The sequence below is a fragment of the Manacus vitellinus genome, unplaced genomic scaffold (assembly GCF_001715985.3).
Source record: "Manacus vitellinus isolate BGI_N305 unplaced genomic scaffold, ASM171598v3 scaffold_25_pilon, whole genome shotgun sequence".
Lineage (NCBI taxonomy): Eukaryota > Metazoa > Chordata > Aves > Passeriformes > Pipridae > Manacus > Manacus vitellinus.
Genome location: NW_021939882.1, coordinates 6,093,129 through 6,120,662, shown reverse-complemented (window position 1 = coordinate 6,120,662; position 27,534 = coordinate 6,093,129). Strand labels below are relative to the sequence as shown.

The following is a 27,534-nucleotide window of genomic DNA, read 5'->3' as shown; positions in this document are numbered from 1 at the left end:
CACAATCAGACTGTGGGACAGAAAAACACAAAAAGAGAAACCCCGATGGGCTGCAAAGATTTTCAGTTTGAACATCAGCAGCTCTTACCGCTGAAGTTTCATCCAGAAGTTGCCTGAAGTGTTCCCTCTTCTTTTTGGTAAGTGCCTCGATGTGTTCGTTAAAGAGCTTCTCTTTCTCCTCTCTCTCGAGCAGGGACCCCGACTCCCAGCGGTGATCTTTGCGCAGGGTCCTCCTGGTGTCAGACCAGGACACGTCTGAAGAGCGCACCTGAGCCAGAGATGATTTGCTTTTAGACCAGTTTTTCTAAAGTCCATTGATAATTCTTACATCCTTATTTTTTTATTATTTATCTTGTTTGAAGCTAAGGTTAAAATGAAAGATAAACCCCCAGCTTTTAAGAGGAGACTGTAGCAGATGCCTCACGAACACTGAACAGGCAGTGGCAGAAGGAATCCCTCTGCATCGAAGCAGATGGAGATGCCCCACTGACCCGGCTGAGCATTCTCAAAACCAGAAGATTCCAGCACTCTCTCCTCTGTGTGTAACACCCTATGTTCACCTGAGTGCTTGGAAAGGCATCCTAGATTATTATTTCCAGAGACAACGGGAGCTCTGCCAAAAACCTCAATGAGATTCCATCTCTGTATGAGCTCCAAATGCCAAAAGGCTTTCACAGGGAGCACCAACCTAAGCCTGCCCTGACCAGCCGAGGGGCCTGTCCGTGCCTCACCATGTCCGAGAGCAGCGCTTTGAAGTTCTGTATGGCCTCTTCCCGCTTGTGCTGCTCCCGCTCCCGATCGATCTCCTTGGTCTGCTCCGAGCGCGCTTTCTGCACCTCCCGCTCTCGCTCCCGCAGGCTCGCCTCGATCCGCGCCTGTCGCTCCAGCTCCTTCTCCTTCTCAGAATCTAAGTTCTGAAATGCAGGAACAAAGCTTTCTCAATAAAAACAACACAACACCTTTCATTAGACAGGCAAGCCAACTAAAGGGTTATCAAACTGAAGGCAGCTTGGAACAAAATACTTTGAAGGGATTTGGGATCCATGGATTACAAGATTTTGCTTCAAGAGCTGGGTTGTAGCATTACAGGGTTTACACAGGGGAGAGGCAAGCTTGGTCACAGAACTATTCCCAGAAGCACATTGTGTTCAGCAACAAACTCAGAATAAGGGGGGACAGGGTGATCGCTGTTGGCCCAGTTTTGCATACTCAACCATTAATTGCCTGGAAGAGAAAGGTAGGAATACTGGACTAAGAAAGAAGCAGCAGTGAAAGAACTATGCATGAACACAGATCCCTGAAGGAAGCTCAGCTCATAGGGAAAAATCACAGCAAGGGAAACGCTGCCCATCCTAGGAGGAAGTAATCAATGATGTGTCTGTAGTTTCTGAAGTTTTACAGCCAATTTTCCAACCAATGGCTTCACAGGAGTCTCTGAGGGATAAATTCTCCCAGATATTGTGTGTGTGTGCACGCAGGTCCCACGCACACCCCACCAGGGACAGAACTTCTAAGTTCCAAGCTGCCATGCTGGGGTACCAGCACAGTAACTCTGCACTGATCTCTGTTCAGCAAGGATCAGTCTCCCCACAGCACACCCCCAGCCACGCTCCCCATGCTCCCTGCTGACCTTGGCTATTTTCTCGATGTACTGCTTGAACAGGTCCTCCCTCTGTGAGGAGCTGTCCACCGCCTTGTACCGCGGGTCAGTCTCCACTTTGTCCTTCACTTTGCTCCAGCGAGACTGACTGTCCAGGTGGTGGTTTGCCAGCAGCTCAAAGAAGTCCATTTTGATCTGTTGTACAGATAGAAACAGAAAGACAACGCTTGAGAAAGACACTTTGATATCCCACAGTTTGCTCTTATGAAAAAAGGAGTCGACTTACCTCCATCAGAGGGAGCATATTAACATTACATACCATTGCAATTTAGAGAAATTACTAAAACTCTGAATTCAGCCATAACTGCAGCCCAAATTCACTGTCCCTTGGGACAATTTTGCCAAAGCAGATACATTAAGGTGATCTGCTACACTTTAGATGAATTCTATTCTTTAAAGAACAATCCACCAACAGAGTTTTTATTATTTTCCTCCAATTTAAGCTTGGTTTTGAGCTTTTATATATATCAAATTAACAAGTTACTGATGCTGCATGATAGCATTTTGCACATCAGTACTCCAGAAGCCATAGAGCTTGCAACAGGGCTCTGGAGAAATCAGGTATTTATGGATTCATCCTCCAGGTGTACAATGAACAGAGGTGAATGAATGCTTGGATCTGCCGACAAAGAGCAGTGTCTTAAGATGGATCTAACCAATAAAGAATTACCCACATTAAAATTAAGTAAAATCTAGAATTAAGTAAATTATATTTAGGATGGACATGCACATCTATATAAAAGTTTAAGGAAACATTTTAATCTACTTTGTCAATTGGAAGTGGCATGTCAGCACTCTGCCCACAACTGCCATAGCAAGGGCTGGCAGAGGATCAATCATGGCAGGTTTTATTTCAAAACAACCAGAAACATGTTTTCATCTGCAGTCCCAGAACCAGCAATTGTAACGGCAACTACTGTGCCTTTATTAGATATTTTGGTTTCTGGGGCAGATGATCTCCCTGTTCCTGCTGCACCTTATGTCCTTGGTCACCACTGTATCCCTGGCAGGCTGGTTTGGCACTTCAGCCTCCCCCTCTCTGAAGCAGAGGCAAGGGGCTGGATCACCTTGCTCGCCAGGGGCCAGGGAATGCTCAAGGGCCCTGCAGGCAGGGAGAAGGGTTCTGCCTCCACAGCTCCCCACACCCTGCTGCATTCCATAGCACCCCACATCCTGCCGGGATGCAAACTAAAGCTGGTTTTATGGCACAGGAATTAAAAACCCCAAATCTGGGAGGACTGACCATAGGTTATTTGCTCCTTATCTCCCCTCCTCATCCCTTAAAAAACAGAAACCAGCAGAAGCAGTTTAGCTGCAGAACACTGAGGTTCCTTAGGGAAGGGAGCAGATGGACAGAGCAGGCTCCAGCTTGCCAGAGACCTGGCACATCCCCATCCCCTAAAATGTGTTTAGCTACAGAACGCAGAAACGGAAGAAAGATCAGCACCAATAGTCTGCAGCTTTGCCCACGAATAATTTTAGTTCTTTGCAATATTAACATACAAATATAAAAGGCTCTATAGGCTCTTTCTTTACTATCCCAAAGGAGACTAAGACAGTAAAGCAGAGATCAGAGAAAAGCCTGTTAGTGCCAGTGGGATGTTGTGCTACAGCTACAGCACTACTGCTTTATCTTGCAGGAGCTCAACAAAATGCTAAGCAAACTGTTTATTCATCGTAAAATTAAGAATGTTGTTTCAAAACATCTTAAAACATGCATGCAGTATTGAAATATGAAGCTTTCTAAGCCATGGCATTTGAAATATTTGTTAGAAACCAAATAGTTCCCAGCTGTTACCACAGAAGTCTCTAAGGTAAGGGTATCTCCAAGCTCCTGCACAAATCACCTGTGCATGGATGTATTCCACAGGATGAGGACTGCACACCTGCCACACTGCTGGGAACACTGTGGCACGAGCAGCCACACAAACCCTCACCTGAGGCCACCACCACAGGTTGCAGGGAGGTGCTCCCATGGGAGCTGCCAGCAGCAAACCCTCGGTCTCCCAGGAGCTCCTGCCCAGCAGTGTGGTTGCCAGTGGCACCCCTCATTCCCTCAGGAGCTCCTGCCTGGTTGTGCAGCCACCAGCAGGACCAGCTGTTCCCTCTCCAGCCCCGACTGGACAGGGATCAGGAGGGCACAGCCAATTCCCTCCCCCAGAATAACCAACGGCAGGCACTTCAGGCCTCAGTGCTCTAAAGCACAGCTTACACTTCACTCAGGTGTTGCCACCTCATTTCTATTTTAAAAAAAGAAGGTGAAAATGTCTCAAAAAATTGAGTCTAAAACATGTCACCAAGGAATAACCTTTTCAGACCCCAGCTCTGGATGGTGAGTTCCATGTGCCTGCACACAGGGACTTGCTCGACCAAGTTGAGTATCACCCAGAGCTCTGGACATGGGGTGAGTGACAGGGGACACAACCACCAGCACGGGGCTGCAGGGCATCTGCAGCTCAACATTCCAGTAAGTCTGTAAAGTGGGATGTCAAGCTCATCCACTGCCATGGTTCGTCCTGGGGACACGGAACAAGGCCGTGTCCCAGGAGAGCACAGGATCAGCTTGGTCACTGTTATCTGCCCACAGACCCTTTCCTGATATCCCCAAGCTCCCCCCACATTCCTTCTCTCTCTCTCATCCAAGAAGCGTTGGCATCAGATTTACTCAACTGAAATTAGGTACAGGAATAAAAGTAGGCATTGGAAAAGCTGGCTGCACCATCCCATCCTGTAAGCCATAACTCCATGAGGCAAAAATCAAACATTAGATAATCTAAAACCCTTACGTTAAAGATTTCTGTAAAGTTGATCCTCCCTAAATAAAGAATTTGGACTTTTACGACAGACTGAGAAAGCTTCAGGTTAAATGCCTTAAATTTTCTTTTATGTTTTAAGCACTTTCAAAATCAAAGGAAAATAAGGCTGAAAACATTTCAGGTGTATTTAGAAGTCTTTTTTTTTTTTTTTTTTTGGCAGTTAACACATTGCAGGTACAACTCTCATCACTTCACAAGGAAAAAAACTAAAAAAATGTAAAGTACCGGAACTGCGGGAGGCTAAAGTCACCACACAGAGATACCAATGCTTTCCTCACTAGGGAATCCCATAATATTTGCGTGTCAGTGATTGACAGCTGTCAGACTGAACTGATTGACAGGCCGCACAGCACATAACTGTAAAGTCTATCCACTTGTTATAAAACAGAATACATAAAATGGTTACAAAAGGCTTTTGGAGAAAAAAAAAACATTATTCAAAGCAAACAAATACAATCTCTCTTCTTTTAACTTTTCAACTTTAGAACAATCATGCAACAACAATCAAGTTAATATTTATTCTTTAAAGTCTTCAACTGCACTATTAAGCTGCAAAAATGCTTTAAAATTCCATATTCACAATCAAAATGCAGTAGGTAAAATCTAGTTTTGAACTACATCAGTTCCCCTCTGAAAGCACAATCATTTACTGAAGACAGCAGTAATAAGGCAACATTTGTGAAAATTGAGTACAGAACCAAATTAGATCAGAGCATCCAAATTTTAAAAATATGCAAAGCTTCCTGAAGAATGAAATTGTCCCCGGATCTGTCCCCCAGCACTTCTCTCTCCCAAAAGCACTCCAGGGAAATCTGCAATAACTTCATACTACAAAATAAACATTGCAGACTTCCAAATATCAAAAATGATTGGCTTTCAGAGGTGACCTCCACTCACACACACACAGGGACGTGGCAGTAAGTGGTCCCAGGTTCTGGTGACCCCATTTGATATCCTCTCTCCAGGGGAAAGAGCTGCTCCCCACCAGCAGCAGTGCGGGCACATGACACTGGGAGTTCATTAATCTGTAATAGCTGACCTTTAAATCTAATCAGCAGCAGTTTATACATAAGATCTACTTACTACAAAAGTCCCTAAGTGTCTGTTTTGAGATGGAAAGGAAGGATATGGGAACTGTTTGAAATTTAACTGCAGTACCCTCAGGGAATTGCAAGTCCCGCCTGCCTCCACTGAGGGAGCACAGAGGTAATGGCAAGCTCTGGGGTTATAGCCAAAGAGGACACGACTCCTTTTCCTTTTCATGCTTCAGGATAATAGAACTTAATAAAGAAAATAAAATCAAGCATTACTCAGGTTACGAAGATAATGTTACTTGCTCAGGTAAATGAAAAAAATGTCATTATTTAAGCAAACTCAGCTTCACAAATAAACACAATTCAATTCTAGATACTCTAAAAGTCAGTAAAACTGCAAACTTGAAATAGTTCAGAAAGACCAGGGGAACACCACTGAAGTGTTTGTCTGTAGGAAAGTGCAGGCCCATGTCTCAGGGAAGGCTCAGGGAAGCCAAGCACTGGCTCTGTCCCATCTCATTCACACCACTCACACTGCTGGAACTCAAGAGTCCCCTTACCTTCTCTCCCCTGGTCTTCGAGTCTTCCTTCTCCTTCTTTCTTGCCGCTGTGATAAACTCATTAAACAAGGCCTCTCGATCTTTCATCTTTTCAATTGCCTTGAACCTCGAGTCTTTAGCATGCTTGGCTGCAAATTCACTAAAAGTAGTTCTGCAACAAAATGGCAAGTGAACTCATTTGGCAGAGCTGTCTGGGCTGGGAGGCAGGTTCAGCAGGGAAGTACTTCCTCTGCTGCAATACATGCCAGAGCACAACTTAAAAATTCCCAAAAGGCAAATCTTATGGTCTCACTACAGAGCTGCTTGACCAATGAACTCTATAAAAAGAGCCAGCACTCACACGAGAGGTGTTGTCAGAGACTTACAGGGGTGGGTTGGTTTGTTCAGATACAGCCACCTGCAGAATAGGCAGGTGCAGAGAGAGACTACAGTGCAACCAAGGAGAAGAAATGAAAAAAACTCAGTTGTCTACAAAACTCTTCTTTTCTGTGGGTTAGCAGTTCAGCCACCAACCAGTCTGTCCAGGTATTTCACAGCTGTGAAACCAAAAATCTCAGGTGCATTCACTTGCAGCCAAACCATGCTAAGAGTTCACCAGGAAAACCAGTCTTTGGTAGGAGTCCCCACAGAACACTGGCTGTACCAATTCTTCCCCCTTCAGTGCAGAGCCTGAGCTTAAACCACACAGAGCTGAAACCCCTTCAAACACTATGGGCAGAGGCAACAATCCTGGGCTTTTGACCCATCATCCCACAGCGTTTCCCTGCTGTTCTCTCACCTCCAGGGCCAGATTCCAACCTGTGCAGTAGGTACAGTACTGCCACTTACCTCGGAAAAAAATCACTACTGTGCTTTTTCCAAGCTCTGATGCAAATCTGGCCCCAAGAATACGTGAGACACTTATAATCATAGGAATGTTTTCATCACAGCATGGAAATAATTAGACTTGGAAAATCCAGCCTACTGTTGCTGTAGGGTAAATTGAAACAAGAAGAGAATTTGGTAGCTTATTCAAAAGGATTAGAAAGTGAATGTACAGCTAGATTGAAGAACAAGAGCTGCTCAAGTGAAGTGGAACACAAACTCTTGAGCATGTTGGACTGAGATAGATGATAAAAAACCAGTCTGGCACTCACAGAAGTACAGCAATATCTTTAGACAAACACTGAAACCAGAAGACAAAGGATAAGATTAAACAAGACAGTATTTCAGCTGGAACTCTCTTTCCCACCCCAGCCCATAATCAGGTAAAGAATCAGTCCCAACATGACATACTGGAGATATGCTGGAAGCTGAGGATACTAAAGCCAACATAACTGTTCCTTAAAGCATTTCCATGCCTTCATTCTTCCAGCCTACTACTGAGTTATTAGTCAGATCTGAAGCAATTTAAAAGTTAACATAGCACCATCACCAGATTTCCAAAACGAGTCACAGGAAAAAACTGAGCTGAAGTGAAACAAATGAGTTGTTATTTCACTGGAAAAGAATTAATGCCAGAAGAGCCAGGAGATACTGAAAGAGGATGCTTTGGAGCTCATCTGGTGACATAAGCACATATCTCATGACCTCTACGTGAGGAAGCTGTGAAATAAACAATCCCAGAAATGAAATCTCGAATGTACTTTCACTGTCATCCCCTCGCTCTTATCACTGCAGTGGGTCTGAATCTGAGGGGTGTGTAATCACTGCTGTATTAAAGCAACCAGAACACTCTATCATATTGTCATTAACATATTTTGTAACCAGAGAAACATCCCTTTATCCCCCTCCAAACCCAAGAAACCTCCCTACTACTTCTCAGAGAAGAAGGAACAGGGTTATTAAAGAAACTTGTGGATCCTGAGGCCTTTCTCACAATCCAGGCAGCACACTGCGGATTTCTTCAACTTGAAATATGTAAATCACTATAAATATGTAAATCATTAGAAATACGTAAATCATCATAAATCACAAGTTCTATTATTTCATGGATTAGGTGATATAAGTACATAAAAGAAGATTTCAACGGTATCTGATGATTTTTCTCCTCTTTGCCCATTTTGAACATGGTTAATCAACCCAACACAACCCAACATCCTGCATTCTAGTAGAGCTTATGTACACAAACCACAAAGAAGCTCCTACCTTGGATTAATCTTTGCTTCTTCCATCATTTTCTTGAAATCCTCCTTGGCCTGCATTATTTTATTTTTCTTCTCCTTGCGCTCTTCCTCTGCTCGTGTTTTCACATACTGATCAAACACCTACAGAAACACCAGTCACCCACAGCAGACACCCAAACGTGACACACAGAAGCTCTAAGTAAGAGGGAGGAAAAATCCCACTTCTCTATTTCCTATTTCTCTATTTCCTTTCCTCTCACCACAGAACTAACACAGACGAGGCAGAAAGAAGGGTTAGGGACTCTTTGTATCTCAATATGCAAATGATCCAAGCTGCTGCACATGCATGGTGCTGTACCTAACACATCATCTGAGACCTGGGAAGAAGTTCCTTACACATTCCAGGTAACATTTTCCTGGGTCCCATGTTTCAGACACCTCCTGTGTTCTCAAAGCTTTCCATTTCCCTATATCCACTCGAAGAAAAGCTGCTGAAGTGAGAATTTGCTTAACAATAAAAACACACTTTAGTCGTCCTCCCAACCACTTTTTTTCTTAAATAAATAGCTGGATTATTCATTATGCCAATACTTTGAAGAGATACTGATGACTCTCACCATTTCATTCAGGTTTTGGCAGCTCTCTGTACATGTACAACTTTCACTGTATTAAGGTACGAGGTCTTCTGACCACAGGAAATAAAACAACTATCAACACTTTCCCTTGCTGGTTTCTTCTGTTTCCAGACAAACCCTAATCATGACAGAAATTCCTTGCAACACTGGAAGGTTTGCAGGAACAAAAACAGACTGAAGATTCAGATAAATCTGCAGTAGTTGTGTCTGGATGGTGAGTGAATTTGACTTTTTTACCTGTTTCCTTTCTTTCGGGTTGAGCAGCAAGTACCGAGGATCAAACACGATCTTGTGCAGCTCTTTCTCCCATGTTGAAAAGGCAGAGACCTTTAATTAAAAGAAGACAAATATACAAGAGAAGTTGTTCGGTTTTACTTGAAAACTCAAAGACATCTGATGAAAACAGGGAAACAAACTCATCCTGGAGTTTTTATCACTAGTGGATGATCGAGGCTGTCACAGAAAGTTTCAACACTAATTAGCTCTGAAAACTTCTAAATGATAATACACACTTAATTACTACTGCTGTGTGACATTAAAACCAAAAAGTACATTGGAAGAAAGCCTTGAGAGGTTGTGTTCCACAGGCAGCTGGAACCACTTCCATTTTTTAGTTACTATCAAATTTATATTCTAATAGCCTAATTTATCCATCAAAATTGATTGGCATCAAGTAGATTCCAGATTTAGTTAAATAATAGCAAAAGGTCTCCCATTTAAGGATAAGACTGCACAGACTAGAGTGGAAGTTGCTGCTTTTCTCAGTAGGAACATTTCCAAAAACATTAAGGATATGTCCTTCGTGTGCCCTATTTATCTTCAATGGCAACTTCCAGTTAGGTAATTACTTAACTTGGGGAAAAATTGGAAAAAAAAAATCTGTCTTGACCCTGTTTCATTTCACTTACTAAGGAATCAAAACTTTGCTGTAATTGTATCTTTCTTTGAAATCTGGAGCCTTGTACCAAGAGCATCAGAGGAAGGATGAGATTGCTTCCTTACACCAAAACACTGCAGCTTTGGAATTTACCAAGAATTGAGACCTCTGCCTGAACTTCCCTCTCTCCCTTCTCACACACACACACACACACAGGTTTCTGACCCCTCTTTCAAGCAGCATGTCCTTGAACTGCTTCATCCGAGCCTCCAGTGGGACGATGGCTCTCTCCCGAGCAGCTTTAATCTCAGCCTCCATAGCAGCCTCCTTCTCGGAATCGATGTCTTTGATATCATCTTTCCTGAAAAAAAACCAAACATAAAGCGTAATTTGAGAAGCACAACGCCAGCCCTGTAGGTCAAAAAACAAACTGTGCCAAGACAGGATGGATATCACCCATTGCTCCACAAGAACAGGCTTACAGTCTATGAAACCCATCCTCAGACACAGATACGAATGCTTTCCTACTGAGAGCTCAGGAGCCAAGGTACTCCAAATAACTTCAGTGCCAACAGATGACTCCAAGCAATCAGAACACCCTGGTTGCGTTCAAAGGTCTTGCCAGACGTGCAGCAGATTTTACATCAACAGCACTAATTTTCTGATCTCCTCTTCAGGGCCACGAGGCACTAAGGGAGTTTGTTCAGACCGGGAACACCTCAAGATCTTCTGGTCAAGTGAGCTGTTTGTTGATTTATGTTCACTAAGAGCAAAGGCCCTTCACCCCAAACAACAACCAGACCTTACTGCCAACAGCTCCATGACTGTCCCTAGGAGCACATGACCACAAATAACATGGCAAAACCACTCGTAAAACAGTGTAAGTATATCACATATATCACTTCCAAAAGGCAACCAGACCAAAGGACCTAAACCAAATTCTTAAACCTTTACAACAGAGTGAAAATAGAGAAACCACTATGAAAATCTAAGTGGCTGGATATCTAGCAACAAAGTCTTGCACCCAGAAATCAACAAACAACAGAAGCAAGTTATTTAAGACAAACTGCACTCAAAATATTCCTTGGTTTCACCAACTTACACCATTTATTTCCAAAAGACATGCTATTTCCTCTCTGCATCAAATACCTGAGCTGCTGAGCAGCAGAAAGCTGATGATTGTGTTCCCCAACCCTCTCAGCTGCTGTTCTGCTCTGCTGGACACAGCATACACATCTCAGGTTACAAACTTCAGTTATTTTACCTACACGGACTGCTTGGCATTGAAAAAGCAAAAACTTACTTGCGCTTTTTTATTTTAATAGGCTCATCTTCGTTTGCTTCCTCTGCAGCTTCGTGCTCTTCTCTAACTGTAACAAATTTCAATAACACTTTAGATTTTGTATTGATGAAAGGTTTGTAATTTACAAGTGAAGGCTTGTGCACAAACTGAGGACAATGTGTGCAGCAATCGTGTTCTCACAAAGGGAGACACGTGGTTCTCAGTCATTTTCGGAGTTACACCAGGGGAATTTGGGGAGCAGGACTAGTGGACTTGTGATCAGCTCGGGGATTTAAAATGACAAACACTGACCTCTTATTTCCAAGGAAAAGCAACTCAGGCTAAAAAGTCTAATGAAGCACATTTGGAACTCCTGATTACCCACTTGCACTTTGCTCTCCTCTGGTTACCAAATCCACATGTCATCCCAGGACCATTTACTAGAATTCAGGCCAGAGAGAAATCTCATCTCAGCAGCTCCTTGAATGTTCTCTATTCTTGGCAGTTGTTTCCAAACTCTACTCTGGTTGATGGTCTCTAAGTTAACTCCTCTTCTGTGAGAGCCCACTTGTACATTATGATCAATCTTTTCTGGCCTCTTGCTTATAACACGAACACATTCCCTCTTTTTATCAGTAAAAACTGTGGGGTTTTTCAGCCTGTTGGCATTTTACAGAACAATTAACCTTGTTAGCATCTACTTTCTTCAAATGGGCTGTTTTTTCCCCAGAGGACTCTGCAATCTGCATTCCCACCAGCCTCTTACAATGCACATTTACACATATTTTCAGTGTGTCCTTACATTTCTGTCACTTATTTAAATGTTACAAGGTATGGAAATCAACACAAAACAAGTGATAAATTATACTCAGGCTTCCTACGATGGCAACAAGATTGCTCTTACTAAGTTTTTTTCCTTCTTCCATTCCTTTTTTGTGAGGAGGTTCCTGAATGATTTTGTCCACGTCAGCTCTCCCGATGAGGTCGTCGGGTCGGTCCCACATGGACAGTCGGGTGGTGGGGTTATAGAAGAACACACGCTCATCCCCCGTCCACACCACACACCTGGGGATGGGACAGGAGGGCTCAGATTACCTTGTCTTCACTCACTATGTACCCATTACCATGTTCATAGACTGAAGCACAATGGCCACACACCCAGGTTACACTGACTGCACAACTGCCAGACGTTCCTACTGCCCAGCTGGGACCCCCTGAACTGCTCCTTTTCTCTGCTGGTAGATTTGAAAATGCAGTAATTGAAATTTGACACTGAAAATGCAATTTTAAAAATGCTTTTTATCAGGAGCTTCTTAAGAGGAGACTCAGCTCTTCTCTGGAAAAATGTTTTAGAGAGTGGAATCAGATTTTGGGATAAAATTACCTCATCTCTTCAACACCCCACAGACTATGAGAAAAAGCAACCTCAGGATCTTGCCAGATTTTTGTATGTGATGGGATAAAAGAACCACAGAGACAATTTAAAGGGAGACAGTTTTAAATACCAAGCATTATTAAAAAACAGCAATAGCTAAATTGCAAAAATGAAAACAATATCACTTTCCCAACAGGAAGATTTTTACCTTTGTCATGCAAACACATAGAGATGATTTACATATATTACAGCAGGAGTCACCCTCCTGACACCACACAGGCACCTGAGCAGTTTCTAGGCTAATTTAAAAAAAAAGCTTATTTTGGCCAGCAGCTGCAGCTATTTGTTCCCTAAGGCACAGGCCAAGAGAAGCCCAGGATTTTTTTTGGGGGGGCAGTATATCATACCAGATCAGGAGGGATCAGTGGCAGGTGAACAGGCTGGGATATGAAATCCTGGCAGTGGGACTGCAGGCAGTGAGTGGCACAAGAGCCAACACTGAGCACCAGGAGAACTGGCACCATGTGAGCACTGCTGGCTGGAGGAACATGGTGCTGTTTGGGAGCAGCACACCAAGTACAGGTTCTTTGCACACTCTCACTTATTCTAATCCCCCCAGCAGCCCCCCTGGTGGCTCCAGGACCAGCCCTGTCAGTCCCACGGCAGCAGCCACCTACCATGGGGTGCCTGGAATAGGGGTGGTGGCAACTGGCTTGGCCTTCTGAGCTGCCTTCTCTTCCTCTGTCATTTCTTCCTCTTTTGGCTCCTCGAGGAAAAAATAAGTTAGAGGATCAGGCAATGACAGCTGGCTAACTATTTATTATACAGTAACTAACTTGTTCTAAACAAGCAAATGTATTTTGAAGCCATGCTGACAAGCAGCTCACAGTGACACACCCAGAACAGAAGCACTGGAATTACAACAGCAGCTGCTACTCAAAACCTCAGTTCCAAAACCTCCAAGCATTTTCTTAACTTTTGACTTCGGTAAAACCTGACTTAAATGCCTTCCTAGATCTGCATGAATCCTGGAAATCCAAGAAGGCCAGGATACAGGGGCAAGGGTGTGGTTTCTGACAAAGAAATTTTCATTTATTCTTAAAATGCATTTATTTGAAAATGAGACACGGAGTCTGAAACAGCGAAAACCTGCAATAACCTCTGCAGCAGAAATAAGCTTAGGTTATTGCTACAGAAACTGGCAACTACCTCAGAAGTAAACAGGATGGAGTGGCAACAAAACCCAGACACTGAATTCTGTGCTTTTGCCTACTAGACTACATTGAAGTTCACAGAAATCAGGATAAAAGTTTTAATTTTTATTCAAACACCCCTTAGCACCCTCAAGAACTATCCTGTTCAGCACAGCAAAACACTTTCCAAGGAAGAAGGTACTTTTGTTTACTGAAAACACCACAGTACACATTCTAGGACAAGTGTTCCTAACAGCCTAAACTTAGCAGTTGCAGCACATGGAAAACATCTGAGCTTTGTGTCAAACTGGTCAAAATAATGAAGTAAAGAAATAGAGAAAAAGCTATTAAATATTTCAAACATTCAGGACAAGTTTCATTTTCTCTTAAAATCAGTGAGAGAACACCACGTCTGTGTAATGAGCTAACTTTTGCCCCATGTTCTTATTAATTTCTTAACTCACATACTCTGTACCTTTCTTTTAAATGACCTTTTTATCTTACGTAAAAAAAATAATAGGAAAAGGAAAGGTCTGAATCCAAAAATGAAGGCTTTCAAAATCCCCTACAGAATTTAAGAACTCAAATTACTAACCATGGCTCCTGCCAACCTGCCTAGGCCCGAGATGCAGCCACAGCTGTGGGATGTAGGACTCAGTGGGACTGACTACTGGGTTCAAGGTATTTTACCTCTTTTATCAGTTCCTTTATAGGTTCTTCTTTTGGCTCTTCTTCTTCTGTCTCCATCGGTAAAGGCTCCTCCGAGGGTTCTTTAATTGGCTCTTTGACCTTCTCTTCCATTTTTTCTAAATAAAGATAGACTCTTCCTGAGTATTAAGGAATCATTATAGAACCACAACAAATTTATTTTTATTGGTGTAATTTTCCAAGCACAACACCAACCCAAAACTTCTTTTGAATGTATTCTCACCACCTTCTGTCCCTCTTAGGCTTTGCAGTGTCCGCTTATAAAGTCATGGTTATCTCCTGTGCCAAGATCTACTTGGCACTGGAAAATGAAATATTCTGAGACAGCTATAATACTGAAAAGCTGACTAAGGGGTACCCCAACAGGAATGCTGAAACACCAATAAAAATATCAACTAACAGTGCAACACTGAAGACCACTTTCAGATGTTAAATGTTGCGGACAAAAAAAAAAGAAAGATCTGAGACAATTAATGCAGAATCGCCCAGGGACTGCTCTGCACTCATTTCAAAAAAGCATAAAATGCATAATCTTTTCTCAGCAAAATTGCTCTCTTAGATGTTTTCATCTCAGTAAAAAGACCTATTATTTATTCTGAATTATTAAGAAGATGGGCATTAATTGAACTAACAGTGTAAGTGTCCTGCATTTGCCTAAGCAAAGATTTCTTGCAACTAAAAATTCAGGAGAAAATAAAAGACAGAACTATTTGGATCTGTGTTCTTAAAAGACTTTATAAACTGAATAAAAGCCACAGGAGTTTTGCCCCTTCCTTCTTATTTATGATACAAGAAAAATTTCCCCCCCCATATGACACTCCCCATGGATCTAAAGTGCGTTTAAGTGAACACATGTCACAGAAGATGAGTGGAACACAATGTAGGGATGTGGACAGGGGGAGATGATATTATTTTACTTCATATTCCAAATCTGTTTATATGTTCTTGAAGTTCTGAAATTCAGCCCAACGATCTTCATTTTTTCCTGGTTTACAGCCCTTGGAATAACTGACTTTTCTCCTCCCTTTCTATCTGCAACTGGAACCTTCTCAAACACACGTGTACGTGAAGCACAGGAACACGCATTTACCCAAGGCACAGGATTTGAGAGCAACTCTAGAACCAAACACTCTGACAGTACAGTGGGAAACAAACTGCAACTTTCAGACTCAAGACCAACTCACGTGGATACTTACAATCAGAACTTAAAAACATTCTTAAGGGAGATCAGGGATCAGAAACATTCCCGCTCGTGTTTTCAAACACAATCGCTAAAGGTCCGAGCGATGTTCCCAGTACGCTGCCGTAGTAAAAAAAAACAAACAATCAAACCAAAAGTACCTTTTTCTTTCAGTTCTTGGGGTTTTTCCCATGTGGACTCCAAAGTCCTGTTGTTGTAGTAGTAAGTCTTTCCATCTGCTGTTTTGTACTCCGTCCACTCGGACACCGCGGTGGCTCCCGCCAGCGTGGCGGGGGAGGCGGCGATGGCCACCTGAGGGTGGATCATGGGCACGATGGGGGGGGCCATGCCAGGCAGGACTCCTGGGCAAAGGGAAAGAGGGAAAAAAGGAAAAAGAAACCAGTAAGTGACAAAGCAGGACCTAACTTACCACCTTAACCCATAGAAATAGACAGAGATTGGTTTTCAGAGTTAAATTGGAAAAGCAAGGCATTGTTACCAAATTTCCTTCCTGTGTTTTGCAATCAGTAATGCCCATTCCCAGGCAAATTAGATGGTTCTTAATTTTAATTAATGTGTAATTCTGCAGAGCACAAAGCTTGTTAGCTTTCAGACAGTTACTTTTATATTTCAAAATTAAGTGCTCTATTTATTAAAAAAGTCTTTATGAGATCTCTGTAGCAAAGAATTATTTTTTAAATCTACTCCACTTCTTAATTATGCTATCACTGTAAGAGATAGTCCTATTGCTCTTAAAAAAAGGCAACAGTGGCTTGAATTTGAGCTATAGAATAAAGAGTAGAACTCTGATAAATCTTAAATACTGACATTAATTCAGAGCCTTCAATAAAACCTGATGAGAATGAAATAGTATCAGATTGTTGGGTTTGTTTAGTACTGCAAACTGATTGAAAAAAACCCACTTTATTGAAATCCTAAAGTAAAATGGCAAGCAAATATCCAAAGATAAGGAAGCCAGAATGCTGCACTATCCTATTATCTCTCCACTTATCCCAACAAACTGGGTATAATGAACAGATTTGGAACGACAAGTTCTAGAAGAACCAATTGGATAGGACTGGAACTACAATATCATAAATTTGAGCCTTTGACATTGAAAAAGTCTTGGTTTAAATAATGGAAAAGCACACATTACACATTGCAATAACGTGTTCTCAGTGAGTGACTGTTCTTAAATCCACAATTGAAATATGGAAGTTCACACTCAGACGCACAGACACGCACACAACATGCGAGCACAGCCAGCCACTGCACATGTGGAGCAGGAAAACAAAAATCCACACAAGAAACTAGGAACTAAGTATGGGCATGAGAGTCACAGTCATTACAGAACTCAATGGTTACAGAAAACTGTATGGGAGTCTGGGTACAGAATAAGCTGACACTAACAGTTATTTGGGAAGTTATTTCCTGGCCAAATATGATATTTGCATTTATACTGGTTTTGAAAATAAAGTAATATATAGTCATTCAAGTGGGGAAGCAAATAAAGAAATAAAAGAAACAACCACATTCACTACCATGCCAACTTACAGACAAAACGAACTAGGATGGGTTTGGAAATTACCGGTCTTGGTGGTAGCGACTGTCTTTACATACGGGCAGCTGACTATTTGCATCATTGCTACACCTGCAAAACGGATAGGAAGCATGTTGGAAAGCTGCCATGGGATGTCAGCTACCACGGGGTGCTACGGACTTCCTGCCATAATTTAGAATGCCATTTGCAGCTGGCAGAGAGGGAGCCTCCCAGCAAGAAAATGTGAATTACTTTTGCTCCAACATTTTACGCCAGATCAAATAAAAACCTAATTTTAAGCTGCAGCAACGGTCTCTGCCTACGTTAAACCAGCTGTTTAGCAAGTTACTGGGATGTCATTAAAAAGAAAAAAGGTATTTCAGCGAAGATTCAGGGGTTTAAGTTCATCCGAGGGGGAATGCAGCTCTCCTTGTAGGGCAGCACCACGGGAAAATATCCCATTACTGGGGCTGCTTCCACAGGCAGCCTCTGCTGGGACAGACCCATGGGGAGCAGCAGCACAGTGAAACTCACAGGCTTTGCTGTCCTCAGTCTGCTGCTGCACTTAGAGAGCAGGGTAAGGCTGGAAGGACAGATCTGAACTACTCAGAGCAGCGAGACGGGGTGACAGCCAAGTGCAACCCAGAGGGAAAGCTGAGGGTACGAGGGTCATTACAGAAAGGCTGCAGGTGGAAGAAAGGGGGTAAAAAGCAATGAAGCTGCAGACAGAGGTACACAAAGCTGCACTAGCACAGGGGCAGCCCAAATTTTCTTTATTTTTGATTATCAAGAATGGCACAAGCTGAAAAATATTTTAAAAGCCATAACTCGCCCTCAGAAAGGTGGCACCATGCACTGGTCTGCTCTCCAGCTCAGTAAGAAATGACACAGAAAGGGATATAGAGAAAAAGCAGCTTGTCCTCTTTGATCAGACCAAAATTCAGTGGGAAATTAGACAGGGATAAGGGGAATGCATTTCCAAAACCTCCATTTTAGGTGCGGAAGGCAACTATAGAAATTCTCTCTGTCTGGTCCAGTCTGGATGCTCAGAAACTGAAATACTCCAGAAACTTTCTCTTCAAGGCTTTCAATTCATCATTGAGGTGGAAATGCTCCAGTGGAAAGTGAAATTAAACCCCTGTGTTTATAACCAAAGTAATTTCTGGGTTTGTTCATTACAGATGTAGTGTGGAAAGCATACACAAATACTGTCAATTTATTTAAAAAGACAGGATTAGAATTGTAATGTTCTGTAGTAATAATTTCAATGAGAGAATCCCAAAGTAGTTTTATTAAAAACTTATAAATTGAGACATAAAAACATTGACTCAAACAGCACTGACTGAAGTGTTCATCTAAATCGGGGGGTGGTCATGTTGTGTACTTGACAGTGGATCTGCAAATTCGTTTTGTTAAGGAAGTTACAGCATGTCTCCAACGTGGGTCAGTATAAACACCACTATCTGCAGGGTGCTGGAGTTAGGGATGCTGCAGCACAGGTAAGACTGAGCAAACACCCAAGCTGTTTCCTCTGCCGAGGTCATTCCCAAACATAAAACTGACTTAGAACATAGGAATTGAGAGAAAGCAGACTTACTTTTTAAGATCTGAGATTATGAGATATCACTAATCAACACTTCCCTTGCTCCATCTTACTGCAGTGTAACAGAGATTAACTTTGAAATGACTAGACAGTGGCACTGTTCACCCCTGCCCCTCTAACTTCAAATCCTCTGGCTGACACCACACCTAGTGCTGAACATTCCAAACATCTACAGTCTAACCTTCAGAAGCCCTTCTGACTTCACTCAATACCACCATGAAGTAATTTTGATTTCTCTTCTGTTTCTTGTTAATGTAAAAGCTTTTAAAGGTTTCCTTCTCTTTTACAGTGTTTATAAACCCTCACAACCAACTCAAGCCAGAATTAGCTGAAAGCGGACAGACTTCGCTCTGTAATCAGGTGAACTGACAAATCAGACCCACTAGTGGAAGCAGCACTTTGCTGTCAGGTGTTCTTCCTACATGCTGTGGGTTCCACTTGAGCCCAGCTCACTGGGAGAATTGGTCAGAGCCCACACTTGTTACCAGGGAAGTTCTAAACAAAGTAATTTTCAAAAATGAGTTTCAGGAGGAGATCAATGTTCCTGCTCTGCCTTTGCTCCTGTACTGCACTACTCCCAAAACTTTTTGACTGACAGCTTACAAAAAAGCCCAACCCAGGCACATACCCATTGTCTCCACCTCCACTGGCACTCTTCTCCACTGCTCTGACCATCCCCACTTTACCTGACAGGTCACACTTGCACAGATTATATCCCTCACAGGTGTGTAAGGAGCCCTCACTCCATGCTGACCTTGCCAGCAAGGAATCAGAATTCACAGTTCAGCACGTTCAGCCGACCACCTTTAAGGCTTAACTCACTTTACTGTTCCTCCAAACCTCACAAATATGTAGGTCTTCTCCCTCTACTCTTTATCCATTTCTTGTTCAGCCTTGAATATCATGTTCCATTTGTTTCCAGTCTTAAAATGAGTCCTACACTGCAATTTCCTTTTCAGGCCAATACAGATTAAGGTAGCTTTGCTCAGTTATTTTAAAAGACTGTTCTAAAAGCAGAGGCAGCTAAAAGCTGGTGCTCTCTTCTAGTCAGCATTTTAACTGTTTTCAGGCTTACTTCCCTTAGCAAAGGAGTGTTCTGAAGGGTTACTTTACATCCACCCAATTCAATGGAAGGTAAAGGCCTCCCTCCAGCTGCACTGGGTGGCTGCGTTAGGAGGACAGCAGGGAGGTCACCTCCCTCAGCTTGTACAAGAGTTAGAGACACAGTGATGATTCTTTGTCATTCTTAATCAGAAACTAACTTGGATCCAATACAACTGCAGTCTCCAACCTTCCTTTGCAACACGAAATCGACAGCTCGTGGTGTATGTTTAGTGCTACTGTGCACTGAAACACATCAATTTTGTACTAGAACAGGAACTCAACTGTATCCATGCAAATGAAATGTGGTGTGTAAGCACTAAGTGGCATTAGTGACCTCCTGCAGCAACTACAGAGAGCAAGTGAGCCCAACATTTTCCCAGCCTAAAATTCCTTCCTTAGGTATCTAAATATTTCATAAAAACTTAGGAAACTGATTTACCCAGAAGCATTGTGCTGCCACCTAAGATTCATTCTCAGTGGTCTTTAAACCTAAAGCCTGTGAATAACATCCTGGCACCCTGAATGCCTTATCATGGTCCTCAGGTCACACCTCAACACTCAGCATTGTACCTGATGGCTGCAGCCTGAGAGAACTGGGAACACCTGACATCACTGGGTCATGATTTCCATGGTAATTGTTCCTGCTCATCCATGTCCTAGTAAATATTTGTGACTTAAGGTCTAAATCAAGCAAGTGAAAAAAATTATAGCAATATCGCAATTAGTAAAATATAGCGCTCAATATTCTCATTTAAACATTATATGTTTAAATGCAGCTGTTTTCTGCTAAGTATAGCAAAGAACTAGAAGTCAAAAAATTTTATGTTCTTTGTTAATTAAAAAGTCTGTCTGCTAACCCTGAATTCTTTCAGAAATACTCTGAGGAGAGGATCCAGGCAAGTTCTGTACACAGTGGACACATGAGTGCAAACAACTGACAACATGGACATGTAGCAGACAAGACAATTACAGTTTGCCAATTTACCTGGAAGTGGAATAGGCATGCCAGGAAGGGGGACACGAAATGGAGGTACCATTACTGGTGGAAAAGCAGGAATTGCTGCAGTTGGTTGAGGTACTGCATGAGGAACTGCAGGAGGCAATGTCTGTGGGACTGGCTGGGGTACAGTCTGCACAGGTGTAGCAGAAGGAGCAGAGGTTGAAACACTGACTGATGGTGTGGCAACTGAAACACCCGAACTCGGGGTCTGGTCTTGTGTGGTAGGTGCTGATAAAAAAACACAAAAGAACACCTTGTATCTTAGACACTGCAATATATTGCTGCAAACATACTGGCGCTCTGTTTCCCGGTACATAAGAGATATGCTCGGATATAACCAGCAGGAAGACACTCCTGGACAAAAAATACTTTGCCTTCTCTGGAACATTAAATATTCACATAGAAAGTCAATTTCCAATTTCACTTTGTCCCATTCTTTGCACCTAACAAGTCTCTATAGCAGTAGCAAAGGACAAATACAGCCTGAAATGAGGTTCTACTCTGTATCCCTGTTCAGAGAAACAGAAAGGGAAGGTTACAGAGAGTTTCCCATAGCAACAGACTGTCCTTGTGTTACGTGAACACAGTTTCTGCTTTTAACAGCAGCATCTGCATGACAGCAGTCTGCCTAAAACTATGCCAGGCTGCATTCCCAGAACAGGAAAATATCAATAAAAATGTGTAAATAAGTAAGGAAAAGGAAAGTACTTTTGTTCAGCAGCTGCAAGAACTTTCTTGGTCTTCAGTGCCTCCCAGTGGGAAAACACACGACTGCCATTTAGTTCCATCATCCCTGCAGCATGACTGAAACCAGCCCTTAACTGGGAGAAAACAACCTCACAGCACGGGCCAACAGGAATTACAGACAAGTCTGCTTAAACTTCAAATTCACTCTGCAAGATTTGGTGCAGGGAAGGAGGGAAATAGAAAAAAAAAAAAAGAAACCACACCAATTTATGGTCATATTCCAATGGGCACACCATGCATTTTTTAACACTACCAGAAACATTCCAAATAACATAACAGTATTAGCATATTTAAACAAAGATTTCTGATCTTTCGTTAAGCACTTCAGAAAGGGTGAAAGTTCTTAGCAGTGCCTAACATTTAGGGAAACAGAGCAGACAGTCAGTATTTGATTTGTAAAACTTAAGTCAAATCAGTACCAGGCAAGAATGAAGCTCAGCCAGAAGTCCCAGTATTTTTTACATTCTGAGAGTTATAAAATTATTTTCAATTATAGAATTTCATCACCTAGGCACAGACACCAACAGTAACAGTTCTTGAAAGCAAAGACAAAGTTTAGCAGATAGAACAGGTAGAAGTGAAAGAGATTCTCAGCGTTCGATATTAGGAAATTTAAGTTCAGAGCAGGTGTGTAAAGTGCTGTCACCAAAGCAGGATCAGCTCTCCCAAGCCTGGCATTGCGTCAGGAGCTAACATTCACCTCCTACCCGGGGTTACTCGGCACAACCCTTAGGTTAGAGCAGACCATAGCTCAACAAAGCTGCTGAACACAGTACTTAGTTACCTTTCAAAATAAACAGAAGCCCTAAAATGCTTTGAGCAACACAAGTCTTTGTTGCTCTAATGATGTGTCCTCCCACAGCCTCAACGAAAACAGAATTTGAGGGTCACGTAAATTTGACTCCTTTTCATACACAGATTCTGAAGTTTGGGCTAAATGGCGAGTTAAGCTTCATTTGTCTCCCCTGTTACAGGAAAAAGACCAATTCCAGAGGCTGCAACTCTACTCCCAGCTGGAGTTGGAACAGTTCATCTCCTGCACACTCTCTGGCCTGGCTCAGTGAACACATCAGAGCCAGAGCAGCTACAACACCCAAGGCTGTCCCAGTGCTGGATACCTGCTCATCACCAATGCTGTCTGTCTGTCATGCAGACAGGATGCTCTCTGATCTGCTCCCTCCCCAGCACACCTCGCTCTGGACATGAGGAGTGACCTCACTCAGTTTGCTGCTGACAGACTCACATGCAAACAGACCCATAGTACATAACACACCTCTCTGTCAAGATGCACCTGAGGCTCCTGGGTAGCACACATGGGACAAAGTGCAGTGCCAACCACACTGCTGGTGCACAGTCATGCATTATGTGCTTGCTGTGTAAATTCAGCCCCCTTCCCTCAGTTGGGAAACCCTTACAAGCAAAGGCTCAGCCCATAGAAGCAGCACTAATCCCCAGACTATTAAAACGTCATGAGTGAACAATAACGGCTCTAAGGACTTTCTTTTTCCTCTTTGTGCAACTCTAGAAAATAGGAACTGAGGAGGCTTAGGTAGAAGAATAATACTAATAAAAGTAACACACCAAAGTAGCTCCATTCTGCAATCAACCAATACTCACAGCCCAGCAGCTCTCAGAAATCCAACATCCTACAGCAATACATGCCATGGAGAAAACCACCAGGAAACTGCTACAACTAAACTCCTACCTCAGGTCAACTTTTCTTTTGAAACACCTTTAAAAACAGTTCAGCTCTATCTAAAGTCAAAAGGAAATAGATGCGTAATAGCTCTGAGATGATGTGATAACAGCAGGAGAAAAATATACAAAGACCTGAAGAACTCTGAGACTGGGGGGAGGAAAAAGGTTTGCATGCAAGGTCTTTCTGGATTAAACACTGTACGTTAAATTCACACTCCACTTCATGCTGAAACAACCTTCCTGGACACCAAGTTTTTGCTGCCATTCCTCATGCAGCACCCCCACCACCTGCTCCCCCCATCGCGAGGTCCAGGACACCCCCGGGTACTCACTGGAGTTGGTCTGGGACACTGAGGTGGCCGTGGTGGTGGTGGAGGTGGTGGAGGACTGTGTGCTGGAGGAGGTGGATGGCGAGGCTGCGGACGCAGGGCTGCTGGTGGTGGGGGTGGAGGCCCCCACGGCCTGGGCCTGTGCCTGGGCCGCCAGCATCGGCGTCAGCTCCGACTGCTGGATCACCTTCACCCCGTCCGGTTTCGTCCAGGCCGACTCGCGCGTCCGCGCGTTGTAGAAATACACCTGAGGGGAGAGCGGCCCCGTCACTGCGGATCGGCCACACGGGCCCAGTTCCTCCAGTTTTATAGCAAGGAACGGGGGGAGCCAGGAGCGTGGCTTCAGTGCCCAACTGCATGGCCAGGGGCTCACAGTGGGACCACCCCGGCACCCATCTCACCTTCCCGTCGGGAGTTTTGTTCTCTACCCAGATCTCCTCAGCTGGGGGCATCGCTGGTGTTCCCGGCGCGGAGACCGGCGGCATTCCTGGAGGGAACATCATACCAGGAGGTGGTGGCATGCTACCCATGGGAGGAGGCATAAATGGTGGTCTCTAAAGGCATATAATAACAATAATGATCACAATGACAACAACAACAATATAATTTCCAAGCAGTTTTCCTTTCTTAGAGCATCAACAGACAGTACATTGGCAGTAAGGATAACTGCCAGGCTTGGGAGCTTCTCTAACAATCCAGTGCTCCCAGCTCAGGGAATGTGCCTCCTGCCAACCCCATCTATAGCAGAACAGCTGCCAGCACTTCACTTCTGAGATGCAAGCACCAATGCATCTGAAAATGGTGACATGAAGAGAAGTGTGGTGAAAGAAAAGTCCTCTCCTGAAAAGGACAAAGTATCTTAATGCAAGGAAGAAAAAGAACGGAAGAGCTGTTCCCAAATAGCTGCTGCTCAGACATCCCCACCTGTGACCCAAACACCCCACTGAACAGTTACCCAGTGACCCTCCCAGGGAAGAAATGTTAAAAAAAAATTAAATTATAAGTAAGGGCCCAATTTGATAGTGCAGCTGAGCAGTGGGTTTCATTACAATCCACTATTTTCCTCAATTTCCCATTAACTAAATTTCTAACTAGTGCCGACTAAAAGTAAAAAGATGTAATTACACGTTCATTACTGCCTCATGATAAGAAATCCCAACCTGCCCTGCATTCCACAGTTACCAGAAAGCCTCAACACCTGTCTGTAATTCAAAGTACATTCAGTTCTTTTATTCTACTTGTTCGTTTGTGCTGTTTGAAATTCCCCGTGCACAAGTACAACAAACACTTCCCTATAAAAAGACAATTGACAAAATTCACTGAGCTTTTAACTTACTCTGCAAACACCTACAACTACAGCCCTAATTACCTCTATCACTCCAGCTTTAAATGAAGTTGTGATTCAGAAGCTTTGCTATCCAGTGACAGCCTTGAGCTGAATGCTCACCTGACACCCCGAGGGCTCTACTGGGGCCAGGCCAGCCCGAGACATCCCATGGCACAGGGAGGGGGTGGCTCAGTGCCAAGCTGCACACACAGGCCCTGAGCTGCACCCTTGCACCCAGAACTGGAGCTGTGCCCCTGGCAGCTGCCAGTGCTGCCATGTCCTCGGCTTCTGTCTGCATTTGGCTTTTGTTGGAAGCTTCCCCGAGATCCAACTTTCTGCTCCAAGAGCGGTATTTTAAACTGCTCTTTAAATCCACGTACCAAACCAGAAACAGTAATTTGTGTTAAACACTACTATAAAGGAAGCCAAGAGTGCATGGACAGCCTTCTGTACAAATACATGAACCCCTCAAGGCAACTCTAGCCTGCCTTCTCCTCCCTTGTTCCTCCACCCATCTCCTGCACCTGCCACACAATGAGCTTTCCTGCTCTACAATCTGTGTGAAGGATACAGTGAAGCTCACTTTTCACCTGCTGCTGCTGCTTTCCCCAAAGCAGGAGTCACACCATGAGGGCAGTTGGTGCCTGATGCATAGCCAGGGCCTCAGCATGTCCTGAGCCCTGCTCCGAGCACAGCTTCCCCACTCCCACCATAAACCCCTCACCTCAGTGCGGAGCAGAGCACGGTGCTGGCACAGCCTGGGACACCCAGCTGTGCCTGGCACTGGTGAGGAGCTGTGGAGCTCCCAGCCTGGCACAACCAACCAGCCCCGTGTGACACCGGGAGCAGCAGCACCCTCAGGATGTAAATCAAACACAGAAATCCCAGAGATACCAGCAGCCGGGCCTGGGATCCAAAGTATCTCTGGCTGGTTCTTCAAACTGCAATTACAAGTAGTGGATTTAATCCATTATTTACAGCACGTGGTAGCATTGAGCTCCTCAGCCCACAGAGCACTTACACTGCCCTAATGGCACCACACCCCCACAAGGCAAATAAACAACAGCACTGCACCCCACAAGGCAAGTAAAATAATCCGTTTTTCACTCACAAAGGTCTTGTCCCTTCCAAAATGTCCAGGTCTCTGAAAAGTAGACAAAAGACCTTAAACCATCCATCGGTTTAGCATTGCCTCTTGCCTCGAGGAGTTGTGCAGCAGCTCATTTGCATACCACAGGTATGCAGTGGTAAATAACACCACATCTGAGCCTTGTGCTCTGTCCTGCCCCGCTGTTTCCATACCCATTTTAATGTCCCTTTTTGTACAATTGCCACAGAATCACACAATCACTGAGGTTGGAAAAGAGCTCCAAGATCATCGAGTCCAACCTGTGACCGATCCCCACCTTGTCACCCAGACCAGAGCACTGAGTGCCACGTCCTGTTGTTCCCTGAACACCTCCAGGGACAGTGACTCCACCACCTCCCTGGGCAGCCCTTTCCAATGTCTGACAGCCCCTTCCATGAAGAAATTCTTCCTGATGTCCAACCTGAATTTCCATGGCACAACTTGAGGCCACTTCCTCTTGTCCTGTCCCTTGTTCCCTGGGACCAGAGCCCGACCCCCACTTGGCTCCACCCTCCTGTCAGGGGGTTGGAGAGAGCAAGAAGGTCCCCCCTGAGTCTCCTTTTCTCCAGGATGAGCCCCCCCAGCTCCCTCAGATGCTCCTGGTGCTACAGACCCTTCCCCAGCTCCATTCCCTTCTCTGGATACACTTCAGTCCCTCAATGTCCTTCCTGAATTGAGCGGCCCAGAACTGGACATTTCCACGTGTGAAGACAAACAGGAATAACCCCTAAATCCCACTTCAACCATCCGAGAGAACCCCCGTTCCTTACCTGTAGATGCGGAGGCCCCATGGGCGGGGGGATCCCCCCCGGGGGCGGCATCGGGGGCATGCTGGGGTCGAAGGGGGGGCGGCCGACCAGGGTTTGGCCGGGGGGGCGGAGGGGTCCCCGCATCATCCCCGAAGGGAGGGGGCGGCCGCAGGAGGGGGGGGGGCCCCGCAGCAAACCGCGCTGGGCGGGGGCGCGGGGCCAGCGGAACCGCAGCGCCCTGCGCTGAGCCATCCTGGGGGAGAGAACCAGCAGAGGGATACAGGGAACACGGGTCACTGCCGATCGCTGCTGGGCTGCGGGAACACCAGTGGTGACCGTGAACAGCGATAAACACCGACAGACACAAAAATCGGTGTGAAAAAACCGCCAAATTTGAGCGGGTAAAGCTAAGCTTGCAACTACTTTAAGAGATTCCTCTCCTTCGCAATTCAAGGTTATTAGTCCCCAAATGTTAGTTTCTACTCGTGGGAATCGATACCCAGAGGTGGGATGGGGCGGTCAGGCGCTGGGAAGCGCATCCCGACCTGCCAGAGCTCCTTCAACACGCCCTGCTGCTCTGGTCCGTCCCGGGGCCCTCCGGCCGTGCCCGGGGCGGGGTCGCTTCTGCCGCTCCAAGGGCTCCCGTGTCCCCCGCGGACGGGACCCGCGGCAGGGCCCGGCCCCTGAGCACCCGAGACAGGAAACGCCGTCACCTCAGGGACCGGCCAGCGCTGCCCCGCGGGAGCTCTCCTACTGCGCGAAAGCAGTGCGGGCATGCCCCGGGACCGGGAACAACACGGGCTACGAGACGGTGACCGGCGACACACATGGTCTGTCCGCACTGGAGGATTCCCGCGGCAACCCGCTGCCCGGGGCGGCACGG

The 27,534-nt window shown here is 44.6% G+C and overlaps 1 protein-coding gene across 1 annotated transcript in view; it reads right to left on the bottom strand.

The window, feature by feature from the left end:
* Window positions 1-26,903, bottom strand: part of TCERG1 (transcription elongation regulator 1) — a 29,716-nt gene extending 2,813 nt beyond the window's left edge. Inside the window, 19 exon segments of the mRNA XM_018073607.2 lie at window positions 89-268; window positions 732-914; window positions 1,631-1,795; window positions 6,071-6,221; window positions 8,198-8,316; window positions 9,048-9,137; window positions 9,913-10,048; window positions 10,991-11,057; window positions 11,874-12,034; window positions 13,022-13,110; window positions 14,228-14,343; window positions 15,587-15,787; window positions 17,014-17,076; window positions 20,658-20,900; window positions 23,450-23,693; window positions 23,848-24,000; window positions 26,673-26,762; window positions 26,764-26,871; window positions 26,874-26,903. Coding sequence (XP_017929096.2) covers window positions 89-268; window positions 732-914; window positions 1,631-1,795; window positions 6,071-6,221; window positions 8,198-8,316; window positions 9,048-9,137; window positions 9,913-10,048; window positions 10,991-11,057; window positions 11,874-12,034; window positions 13,022-13,110; window positions 14,228-14,343; window positions 15,587-15,787; window positions 17,014-17,076; window positions 20,658-20,900; window positions 23,450-23,693; window positions 23,848-24,000; window positions 26,673-26,762; window positions 26,764-26,871; window positions 26,874-26,903 — 2,589 coding nt within the window.
* Between the last annotated feature and the right edge of the window lie 631 nt (window positions 26,904-27,534).